This window comes from Diplotaxodon limnothrissa, linkage group LG18 (genome assembly GCF_057381915.1).
Source record: "Diplotaxodon limnothrissa isolate DT_005_m linkage group LG18, D_limnothrissa_male_GT1.1, whole genome shotgun sequence".
In the NCBI taxonomy this organism is placed as follows: domain Eukaryota; kingdom Metazoa; phylum Chordata; class Actinopteri; order Cichliformes; family Cichlidae; genus Diplotaxodon; species Diplotaxodon limnothrissa.
In genome coordinates, this window is record NC_140613.1 from 16,941,131 (window position 1) to 16,953,147 (window position 12,017).

The 12,017-nt window shown below is 38.2% G+C and overlaps 1 protein-coding gene across 2 annotated transcripts; it reads right to left on the reverse strand.

Moving 5' to 3' along the window:
* Positions 1–545: 545 nt before the first annotated feature.
* wrnip1 (WRN helicase interacting protein 1) lies at positions 546–7,297 on the reverse strand. Of its 2 annotated transcripts, none has more exons than XM_085378298.1 (7): positions 6,656–7,297; positions 5,079–5,273; positions 4,051–4,279; positions 3,330–3,545; positions 1,962–2,117; positions 933–1,012; positions 546–827 (listed from the first exon to the last, which is right to left on the reverse strand). In XM_085378298.1, exons 1-7 carry the CDS (start codon positions 7,295–7,297, stop codon positions 546–548), a joined length of 1,800 nt encoding a protein of 599 aa, XP_085234424.1. The 2 variants fall into 2 exon arrangements, with proteins under 2 accessions (XP_085234424.1, XP_085234423.1); XM_085378297.1 differs by having other exon boundaries at positions 3,330–3,547; positions 4,041–4,279.
* Positions 7,298–12,017: the final 4,720 nt, after the last annotated feature.

The window sequence follows — 12,017 nt, forward strand, 5'->3', positions numbered from 1 at the left end:
CATTATAAGAAACATGCAGGATTGAACAGATAAGGAAATGCATTTATTCATTTTAAACAATATATACATGTTTTACAAAGATAAATCCAAACATGGACAGTTTTAAAAAGTCTGAATTAGCATTATGAAAATACAAAGGTGAGTTGGGTGTATTTAGTTACTGTGTCATTGATCTATTTGTATAACTACAAAGCAAATGTAAAAACTATAACATGAGAAATGACCGTTTATAGAATGAGTGCAGTTTTTTATTATTTTTTTCTAACCTTTGTAATTAACAAGTTTGTGACACAAACAAAAAATCTTAACTGCCAGCGTAAATACACAGCTTATATAATAAGCCTTAACTGGTCCTTGTAGCAGCCTCAGTTTTAAAGAACATGACAGCAGTGGTTTTCAAACTGTGGTTCAGTGTGTCAGTACAGCAGGGTAGCTGGACAACTACAGAATAATATGCAGTGAAGCAGAGCTGAGTGGATATAACTTATGTGGAGAAAATAAATTTGCTGTGTTTACTTTTGTGTTTTTTGTTTTTACAAAAGTACTCATGAGTCTGAGGGCTTCCAGGTGAAGAAGTTGATTCCTTGCAGCTCCTCAGGTAAGTACTCCTGCTCTACGGGGTCGCTGAAGGCTGGGTTGTATTTGTAGCCTTTCGAGTATCCCAGCTGTTTCATAAGCCTGGTTGGGGCATTGCGGAGGTGCAAGGGGACGGGAGGCAGGGGACCTTTGTGGCTTCTCAAACAGGTCTTCACATTATCATAGGCCTTGTAGATCGAAACAGACTTGGGTGCTCGTGCCAGATAGACCACACACTGAGCGAGGATCACCTGTTGATCAGCAGATGAAACAAAAGGAAGAAAACTGAGGTGAAGACAACTTTAGGGTTGACAAGACAGGAGACTTCCAGTCACTGATTGGTCCACTGAGCTTACCTCACATTCAGGCATCCCAATGAAATGACAGGCTTGGAAGGCAGAAACAGCCTGAGTAAGAGCGGCGGGATCTGCCATACCTGAAAGACAAGAAGGATGCAACGCTGCAGAATAAGAAGCACTTTTTAAAAAAACATTATGACTACTTTGTCAAGCTTCCTCTCTCTCTCTGGCATTTCAGTCCAGTCAGTAGTTTCTGAACTATTTTCGCAGACAGCGATTTATAGAAGTGTTCCTGAGCTCGTGCTGTGGTTTCCATGACAACGGCGTGCCCGGTTTTAATGCAGCATCACGGGAATCTGATGTTGATTTTCAGCCTTCTCCATTATGCACAGAGATTTCTTTAATCATCAATCTTTTGATAATGTTATGTACTATAGATGATGAGATATTTAAAGTCTTTGTTACATTGAGGAAAATTAGTTCATTTTTTTAACAATTTGTAGATGCAGTTTTTGGCAGATTGCTGAACCTCTGCGCTTTACTTCTGAGAAACTCTCTGCTTCTCTAAGATGCTTTTTTATATCTAATCTTGTTGCTGTAATATTGCCAATTACACTAATTAGTTGCAACATGTTCCTCCAGCTGTTTCTTTGTAGTACCTCTTACTTTTCCAGCCTTTTGTTGCCATGTCCCAACTTTTCTGAGACATATTGTTGCCACCAAATTCAAAATTGCCTTATTTTGTCTTAAAATTGTACAATAAAAAAGTATAAATAGCTCTACTGACATAATAAAGCCAAATGTGGTTAGGATTGTAGAGAAGAAAAACTGGAAAAAAGTGTAAGAAGCCTTTAACTTAGGGATGAACTGATAATGTTTAAAAAAATTATTGGGCTGATAGCAGTGCCCGTATCTTTTTTTTTCTGTGTGTATTTTGATTTTCTTGCTATTTATTAACCCTTTGTGCCAGGGGAAAAAAAAAAAGGTCAATACACACCGGATGATTGCAGCTGGAAAATTCTAAAATATATAAATATATATATATAAATGTAGAGGTGAGATAATGCAATAATTAAATTCACCTACCCACATCTTCACTGGCAAAGCGGACCAATCTGCGAGCCACGTAGAGCGGATCCTCGCCACCCTCAAGCATACGGCCCAGCCAGTATAGAGACGCATTCTCATGGGAGCCTCTCATAGACTTATGTAACGCTGATATGCAGTTGTAATGCTCTTCACCTTTAAGTAACACACACACACACACACACACACACACACACACACACACACACACACACACACACACACACACGAAATGTTTCAAACAGATAAGAAGATTTTTCTTCAGGTGGCATTCCATCAGCAATTTTCAAACCAAGAGATTGAAGGACATTACATACTGAAAAAAACGACCTTATCTAAAAAAACAAAGACTGATCAGGCAAAAATAGATGAATACCGTCTCCATTAAAGTCATTAGTCAAGCTGAATGATGGCTTCATCTCCCAGTGAAGCAGGGAACAGTAAATCTCCATCTTTTGGGACAGCTGCGTGTTGTATAACAGGACAGTGTGGAGGACTAATGAGTCTGAGGAGTTCTGTGCATGATGAGCAAAGGTGATAAGAACAGCTAAAACTACAGCAGACTAAAAAAAAAAAAGCACTGATTATAGGTAAACGCGGGCCTTATAAGTTATTGTAATGAGCAAAAACATTAAAATATCAGTTAGCTATGAATGCAATAAAAAAAAATAAAAAAAAGTCTCAAAGCGCTTCGTTTTATGAATCTGGTATGAACGAATAGCACACGCTGCTCTGACGCTCAGCTAAAATACCTGCACTGCACTCACAAGAAACACACAGCACACTTAAATACCTAGCAGGGGCGAAGAAACGCAAGAAATAAGGTTTGTCCCCGTTATATAACGGTGATCAAAGACACTGGGGCGTAATATGATAGAGCTGTTAAGCTCAAAGCATGAAAGTACTCATGACGAGTGCTATAAATGACGCTGCCGAGAGGAATTTAAAAAATGTGGATTTGTAAAGTATGGAGCGATTTGTGCTGCCCACATCCTTAAAGACAAAGCCTCTTCTTTTATTGAAACAACCGTTATCCCAGGACCTCTGGTGACGTTTTCCAGCAAAACAGACGTAAAAAATTAACAGTTTCAATAAGAAATTAGAGGCAAGAGGCCGGTAATTTCTGCCTCTTGGTCCCACCTGCAAAAACATTTTCCACATAAACAGGATTCCATGTAAGAGTATTGGAAATACAATTGAAAACAGAGGGTGAGGATGATGCAAGCATGGGTCACAGTGTTATGAGCTGGAATATTTATTCAGGCCTAGTTGCACATAGTGACACCCAAAAGACCAGCTTTGATAAAAGGAACTTAAAAGAAAGGAGCGTCGATGCTAAAATGACAATGTGAGTACATCTGCGCTTACCAGCTTTATCATAGAGAATGTGGGACCTTTGGAGACCTTCTTTGACATGCTCTTCTGTCACTAGTATCTCTTGAGGAGAATCGTCGGGTGCTAAGAGGTTTGTTTTGGACATCTGAGCCTGAACAGCCAGCTGGAGACTATTGAGTCCGACTCTTGCGTCGCCATCACAAAGGTAGGCCATGGTGTCCAGGGCTTTTTGCTGAATGTAAATCTTTGGTCTAAAAACATTAAAAATATACACTGTATCAGTGCCTCTACTGTTTAATATGGAATAAAATTGAAAAAATAAAAAACAGATAAATGCTTAAATGCCTTTCATCATGAATATTCTCAGTCTTATGCTCTTCCGTTTTAACCAGCACTCATCTCAAAAACATCTTGATATAAGTCACTCTGACTGGCAGCAAAATGATTTCATCAGTTTTGTCAAAATGTTGTTTTTTATTTTCCCCCATAAAAAAATAATTAACTAAAACGATGGATTTGTGTAATCTACCTTAAACAGATAGTAGATTATATGCAATCATCGGCTGGCAGCTAACAGGTGATTATAGCTCGTGCTGAACCTCATCTGTCAAACTATCAAACAAAACCAAAGCTGAGACTATTGCTGTGGCTCCATCTTCCGATACCCACTATGTGAGGATTACAAAGATAGTGAGGTTTTTGGTCACGTGTGACACTACAGTCGAGAAGCTTGTGGGAACCTACCTGTGTCCATCTGTTTGGTCTTCATATTTGGGGTTTGTCGAATCTTGTCCCTGGATTCTGATCCCAAGTGTGGCCACAGCTCTGTTCAGGATCGAGCCCATCGCCTCCACAGACAGCTTCTCCAGAACCAGCACCTTGCACCTGCTCAGTAGGGCAGCATTCACCTGGAAGGATGGATTCTCAGTGGTCGCTCCAATCAAAGTGACTGTGCCACACTCCACATGTGGAAGGAAGGTGTCCTACAGACGCAAACACATACAGATTCAAGTGAGACTAATTTTACTGGGCATTCAATAAGGATCTGGACCAATCCTTGTTTCTATTAGACATGGCTGTTATATTACTGTTACACATAATACAGGATTTCACAGGATGCTAGAATTTAAAGCTTCAGTTTTCAGAATAAATACAGTATAGTGCCAAAAGTAGTAATTGGATGTCACCCATCCAAAGCATTGAATTCATGTGTTCTAATCCCTTCCATGGCCACAAGTCTATAAATTCAAGCACATAGGCATGCAGACTGCTTCTACAAACATTTGTGAAAGCTGCAAGGCTGAGTCGTTATCATGTTAAACCCTATAGATTAAGAATAGGATGCTACTCAAGTTCATATGCATCTGAAGGCAGACAAGTGAATACTTTTGGCAATATTTGGTACCAGTAGTGAAGCAGACCTCTGAATAAACTACTGCAAATAAAGGACAATGGATTATATTGATTGATAGAACCATTTAAGATTTCTGTAAAACATAAACATGAACCATTTAGTTACCAATGAATTAGGAGACAAAATGTAAATAAATCATTTCTACTTATTATTATCAGTCGAAACCCCAAAAATGTATGTTTCCAATAGATCAAAGACATGAGCTGGAGAACTCGTGCTGTTTTTGAAGGGATAAAGATGGTCCCGTAAGCTGTTTATACATACATATACACTCGTGCTGATATACAATCTTATTAGCAGGGGGAAGAACATAAAAAAAAGTTTGCAACAAGCAGAGTACAACTTTCTGCTCTAAAATACCTCCTCACCTGTTGGGATTTATTGAAGCGGTGAATTTCATCGATGAACAGGATGGTCTTCCTCTTGCACAGTCGGAGCTCGTTTTGCGCTTGCTTTATCACTTCTCTGACCTCATTGGTGGATGTACTGGTGGCGGACAGAGTTACAAAGCGAGCCGTCCCCTTCTTCTTACTGGTGCTGGCAATGATGTGGGCTAGAGTGGTCTGAAATACAGCGAGCCACATGGAGAGTAATTTAACGTAAACTCACAGGCAGAACATGTAATGCAGCTTTCATCGAGAAGTTTCTGTGATGTGTAATCAAGTTAAATGAGCTGATTTTGTGACTCGTCTATTCAATGAGGAAACCTGACTGCGGCAAAGCAGTCGACAGGAGGGTCAAAGAAGAGATAAAGTGTCAGAAAAGCATGCCGACAAAGTCTGGGAATGGCTAGTGACTGCTCAATGAGCCACGCTGGCAGCTCAACATGCCTAAGGAGTCATTAACAAGCTGTACCACCAACCGAGCAGCCACAGACGCCATCATTCACTCTTTCAACACGACAGTTCTACTTGAATACAACAAAGAGTACCACAGCTGAAAATTCACTTAAATCCACTGTATTGGATATTCAGCATTAATCTAGACAATAATTATTTAAAAACATACAAGAAAAAAGGTGCAAAATGGACAAGCCCCAAGTTTCATGCCAAAACTGAGACTGTAATTATTAGAATATAAGAAATTTGCACTCGAATAATTAATCACAATAATTTTTTTTTCTTACCCACAATAATTTCAGCAATTTGTGGATTATTAATTCAACAGAAAATTGCCATATTACTAAAAGAAAACTGATAAAAGCTTCTTAAATTAAAATATTTTTTGTGTGAACAATCAGAGTAGAGCTTTAAGAATCACTGAATAGATGAAACTTTATAAGTTATATTTAAAAAAAACACCTTTAAAGCACTATATGGATGAGGTAGAGTGTTAAATATTTATATGGTTATACTGTACATTAACATTTGATAATTTTATATAATGACATTTTTTAAAGTACAAGTTTTTGTTCAATATCCCTGATTTTCTTTTTTTTTTTTTAGAAATTAGAACTCAGTCGGTTCAAGCATCTTCAATTCTGAGTACTAGTTGCCGAGAGCAGATGATGACTTATTGTCATCATCTGCATATCATTAATGACAAATTAAAGGAAAACTTTAATGAATGATGCGACACGTCTGACTTTAGTCATCTCGGTTGGTGTTTGGAGAGCGTGGCATAGGACAAGGACAAAACAGCACAGCACGTGATTCACTTAATTTTGAAACTCATCGCCTCCTTTACAATAAGACATAAAACGTGATCATGCCGAAATACTTTGCATTGATTTATAGTGACCTTTGGAATTGACCCAATAATACCGCCCGGTTATCATCTTAGGGGTGAAGGATACAGGTTTTTCCTTTAATTTGTCCCCCACAAATAAAGTGAGGGGAGCTGAATCAGTGGCAATAAGGTGTTTTAACCATCACATATCAAACAGCAGGAAAATACTAAGCAAAGCTGGGGAGAGATGCAGCATCATACTGGGTCACCTCCACACCTTTCCGCATCCCGGGGGTCCCCAGAGGATCAGCGACGGTATTTCCTGGGAGTCAAGAAGTGGCCGGAAGAGACTTTGCTCTCCTACAACTTTATTTTGCCCAAAGTATTCCTCCAGTGTTTCTGGTCTCAGCACCTCCGCCAGAGGTTTGTCTACTGCAAGCAACGTCCGCGGTGACAGACGTTTCGCCGTTTTCAAGCCCTGCCCGCTGGATGCAGGCGCGGGCTGCTGACTCCTCAAAGTCTCTGTACCTGCCGCTCCAAGATCCGCCTCCTCGTTCAGTAAACGTTTCACCCCCTTGCTGGCAGCACTGCCAGGACTTTGTTTACCGACAAACAAACCGTTCCGTTCAGTCTGGACCGGAGGTTTCCCCCTGTTGCTCTGAAACAGCGAAAACATCCCCGGTGACTGCGCGCTGGCCACGGAGGAGGAGCTGGCTGCAGGTTTGATGATAGCCTCGGGACCAGTGCGGGATTTCTTTACGGGAGGTCCGCTCTCGTCTGCTGTGGACGGGCTGCTGTCGGTAACGCCTTTCAGCAGACATATATCCAGATGTCCGTTGATTGTGGCGGACGTGAAGTCTTTAAAACAAACGGGACACTGCACCGAGTCTGGTGCTGCAGCTGTCTTCTCGTTCGCCATGTTGGTTCCCGCTAAACGTTGGACCTTTGATCACGTGACCAAAACAAGGCGTTGACCTTTTGACGTTTTCATTTTTAATGATTAATTTTTTCTTTTTAACCAGCTGTGGTGTGGTGTGTAGATTTAAAAACATTTTTAATGAACATTTTGCCTTTCTAGACGAGTTTTCGGATTACGTTCCTGTGTGCGTTTACGTGCCGATTAGACAGTCCGTCACCAGGAAAGCACATTGTGTCGATAGGTTTAAAAAAAAAAAGTCAGAACCTAATTATAAAAAAAAATAAAATAAAATAAAATTGGGACTTAAAAGGTGAACCACACAGTTTTTTTTAGCTTCTCTATCCCTCTTTATTTCTAATTATTTTTTAATTGTTTTGTAAGAGTTCAGGGTGAAAGGTATCTGTGCCAGGATGTTTGTAAGTAGCTTTATGTCAAAGTAAAAGAACCTCGGTGAAGTTAATCATATAGTCTTGTGGAGCTGTTTGTTTGAAAGTGTGAATTCCTCTGAAAAGTCGGGAGGACCTGTATGCCCCCAGGCATGCAAGTTGTGGCTGTGGTTTTGCAAGACTGTGGGAACAAGCATTTTAAGTTTTCAGCAAGTTTTCGCTATTCAAATAATTCTCTAATAATTTCTCTATTGTAAATTCTGAATGTGCTTTCTTTATTTCCAGTTAAATGTCTTTTAAATGACCCATTTAACTGTTCTTCATCTTTATCTAATTGTTTATATCTATAATGGAGAAAATGTTTATTGAACTGTATCAGTAAAAATACACCACTGCGAAAATTCACAGTTCATAAGTTTAAATGATAAACTTCTAAGATCTCATATTCAGGATCAATGTCTATCAGTATCCAGAAATAACATAATCAGCAACACTTGTTATAATTTTACAAAACATTTGAAATACATTGGGGGAAAAAGAAACTTAAATCTGACCTCAGTAAATTGAGGAATTCCAGTTGATCAAATATTAAAAATAAAACACAATATTAATAATAGTAATAATATTTAAAAAAAAAAAAACCCAAAAAACAAACCAATAACTAATGTGCCTCAACACTTCTCTGTCTTGTCTGTAAGAAGCAATCTTAGACATGCCTCCACCCAGAAGCCAAAAGTGAGCTCTGTGTTGTGTTTGGCAGAATGACTGGTCAAGTCAGAGGAGGTTTCCAGACATGCTACACATAGCTGTGTAGCTGTGACTGACCACTCTTAGCCAGATAACACATTCTTGGGATTGTGGTTATATATATTCACACACCTTTCACACACGTCTTTATTGCACAATATACTGAAGATATGGTGCTGAGCTTAAAGCTCTTCAGAGCCACCATGAAGTACTGATTAGAAGTTCATTTGTAGTGTCATTTAATAATTATTATATATGAAACTGATACAGCTGGAATCATTGAGTCTAATCCTTCATGTAATAGTCTTTGTGACATTTGCAGTGGGAATTGCATAGCACAGGCTATTGGTTTACACTGGGTCTGTGTTGACAGCGAGCTGGAAACCCATAACAATTCTCTCACTCTTCAGAGTCAATGCTGTGCTGATTTAATTTAGTTTTTCTTCATTCTGTGATTCTCAGTTTTAAAGTGGAGATCAATGGGACAAAAGTGATATAGAAAATTTAAAAAAGGTCGATTCCTAATACAGCTGGAGTGACTGGACAGCGTGAGAGAGAGCTTATCTCCCAGACACCCTTTGCTGGCACCTGTCACTCTTTTGTCATGAGGACACACTGCCCTTCCTTTAGCTGCAAGTGCTGATTGAAGTAGGACCCTTGGCTGAATTAAAAGAGGCTGCGGGAGGTAAAGTAGCATTAATGTCCTGCCAGCTCTTATCCTGAGAAAGTATACGCTCATCAGCTTCACTTGAGAGACTCCTCCTTGAGCTTTCAAAGGCCGTTTGTAGTTAAATATAGGCAAAGCGAGGCGGAAAGGGAAGGATGAAGGGTAAAGTGAAAGCCATGGACAACTTTGTCACATTCTGGGATATCTGGCTAGTCAACAGCATGTGTCTGATTCTTTCCTACCTCTGGCACAGCCTGTATGATTTATTCTACTACAGGAGGCAGCAAAGAGCGTTCACCATTCAGGTACATACAAAACCTTCTGATATGTGGGACAATATTTACACGTTAATCGTAAAAAGCTAAAATATCTTTGTGTTTTTAAACAATGGTTATCAGTATTTTACATTTTTTCATTGTATGGGTTTCAATGTAAGCATTTGAATAGTCAGCAGTTGTTCTGTGAAGAGTTTGATTGTCTTAATGCTTTGATGAGCTAGCAGATGGGACAAAGAAAACTTTCTACCTTTGCAAACAAAAACATTATATTCAGATCCAGTCTTTTCATCATGGGGATCATTTTGTTGTTATAAGTCCTAATGAGACAGCACAGAATACTAAAACATATTTGTTTAATTGCATTTTTTTTGGATCTGTGTAAGATGCTATGCCATGTTGTTTTAAAATCTAATTAGAAGAAGACATCTTTGATTTATTGAGGTATTAATAAGTGAATGTTAATGGCCCTATTACGTACACATATAACAATACTGTTGCACTGTGAGTTATGTTTTCTTTTACTCTGAAACACTAATTGTGTTTTTGCTTGCTGGCAATCATTAAAAAGGGCCTACAACAAATAGTATCAATCCTACCAAAAACTCTGTGTTAAGAAGAGGTGACAGCAGCAGCGTTTAAAGCAACATCTAATACCAGCTCTTACCTGGTAATCACCGTCCACATTGCTATGTCCTTCAAGAAGGGCAGAACAGTGTTTACTGTCACATCAGGACTGTATTTTTCTTGCAGAATAGAATTATTCCCTCCACTAAGGAAGTTATGCTTTGTCAGTTTTGCGTGCGTGCACGAGTGTCATTCTGTCTGTAAACACGATGGCTCGAGAAATTTTCAATGAATTCTGCTAAAACTTTAAAGAGTCGCCGAGTGGGGGCATGTTAACAACCTATGAAAATTTGGCGCACATCCACCAAAGTCATCAAGGTCAACTTCACGATTTATGAGTCATAAATTGACCAAAAAACCCTTATAACGTATAAACTACGATTCCTACATGTGTGGTATGTATCATTAACATATAAAAAGTACCATATAAAGATTTAAGATATCATGTTACATCTGACCTCTGACCTCTCCTTCAAGGTTAATAAATTGATCTGAAGGTCAAAGTGATAATAATGCTATACAGAGCTATTTAAAATTGTGTTTCTTACTTCCATTGTTTATATCGACAGCATATAGGCATATAGGGAAGGATTTATGAGGATTCTTAATGTCATGTTGCTTTGGACCACTGATGTTTTCTTTAAGTAAACTTTAATTAGGTCAAGCTTTCATAATATGTCTTTTATCTTTTAAAAAAAATGTTTATATTGGCAATATTAGAGTGATTTATGGGGATTCTAAATATTACATTATAGTTTGCATCCAAATATCATGTCACATTTGACCTGTCATATCTGTCTGTTTTTTTTTCAATTTTGCCCCAAAACGTGTTATATCTTTGACGAAAGTATGTCAAGAGCAAGAGAATGAGCTGCCTAATCAGTTAGACAAATAAACAATAACTATAATCAAAATAATGTCAAGTACATTAAAATGGGTTTCCACAGGGTGAATAATAAAAGCCGGCACTTTGCACTTCTTTTTACGGAAATAAAAACGTACAATTTCCAAAGTATGTTTAAAAAGAACAAATGAAATATATGTACCATAAAGAAAATGAGCTGCCTTGGTGGAGGTTTGCACTTTTTGAGTGTTCATGTTTCTAGTGGTGATTTTTAAGTTAGTAGTATTATTAGTATTATTATTTAAATGAAAGGACATTACACCACTGTATGTGTTAAAATCAATATTCTTGGATAGTGATATACAGTGTTTTAACCCTACAGCTATGTCTTGCTGCATGTATCTATTGGTATTAAGTGTGGTTTTTTTTGTTTTTTTTTTGTACAGTGCATTGAGACTTTTATGTCTATGAAAAGCTCTATAAAGTATAAATAAACTTTACTTACTTAGTTTACTATGTCAAAAGAACCGCTGTTTTCTGCAGATATCCCCTTACTTGAACATAATCACCTCTCTTCTGCTCTTAGTCTTCTTCAGTTCCTTGGAATAGACTAAAGATTCACTGCTGGGATCAAAATACATAAATATTACCTGATGCATAATAAAAGTTTTTATTCTACAGGTGAAGTCCAGTTCAAGTTGTATACTACACAGGAAAATGATGTTGTGCTCTATTGTACCCTTAGGTTTCATGGAAAGTCTGGCCTCAGCAAGTCTGTATGACACTTCAGACAACACAAGTGCCACAGATGTAAACTATATTTGCCTGTAATTCATTACAACAAGACAAACTTATGTACCCAATTGGCCTAAATCCTGTTACATACAATGCCACAGTACATCACAAGTAAGTAGTTTAACTAAAAATCCGCTGTCAGTGTCAATAGCAGATGAAGATTAATAACTTTGTAAATGCAGAATTTATAGTTGAGCTAGATTATTTGTGTAGTTTAGTACTTGCTTTGTTCTTCTTGTGTTTTAACAGTTACTGCCACAAGGGAATGTCAGCACAATCTTTGGCTTCCTCTTATGCTTATTAGAAGTTGGAAAGTTCTTTGCACAACATTCAGTTTGTTGGGACTGATTTAGGACTGTAGCTGGTGGCGTTTGTGGGA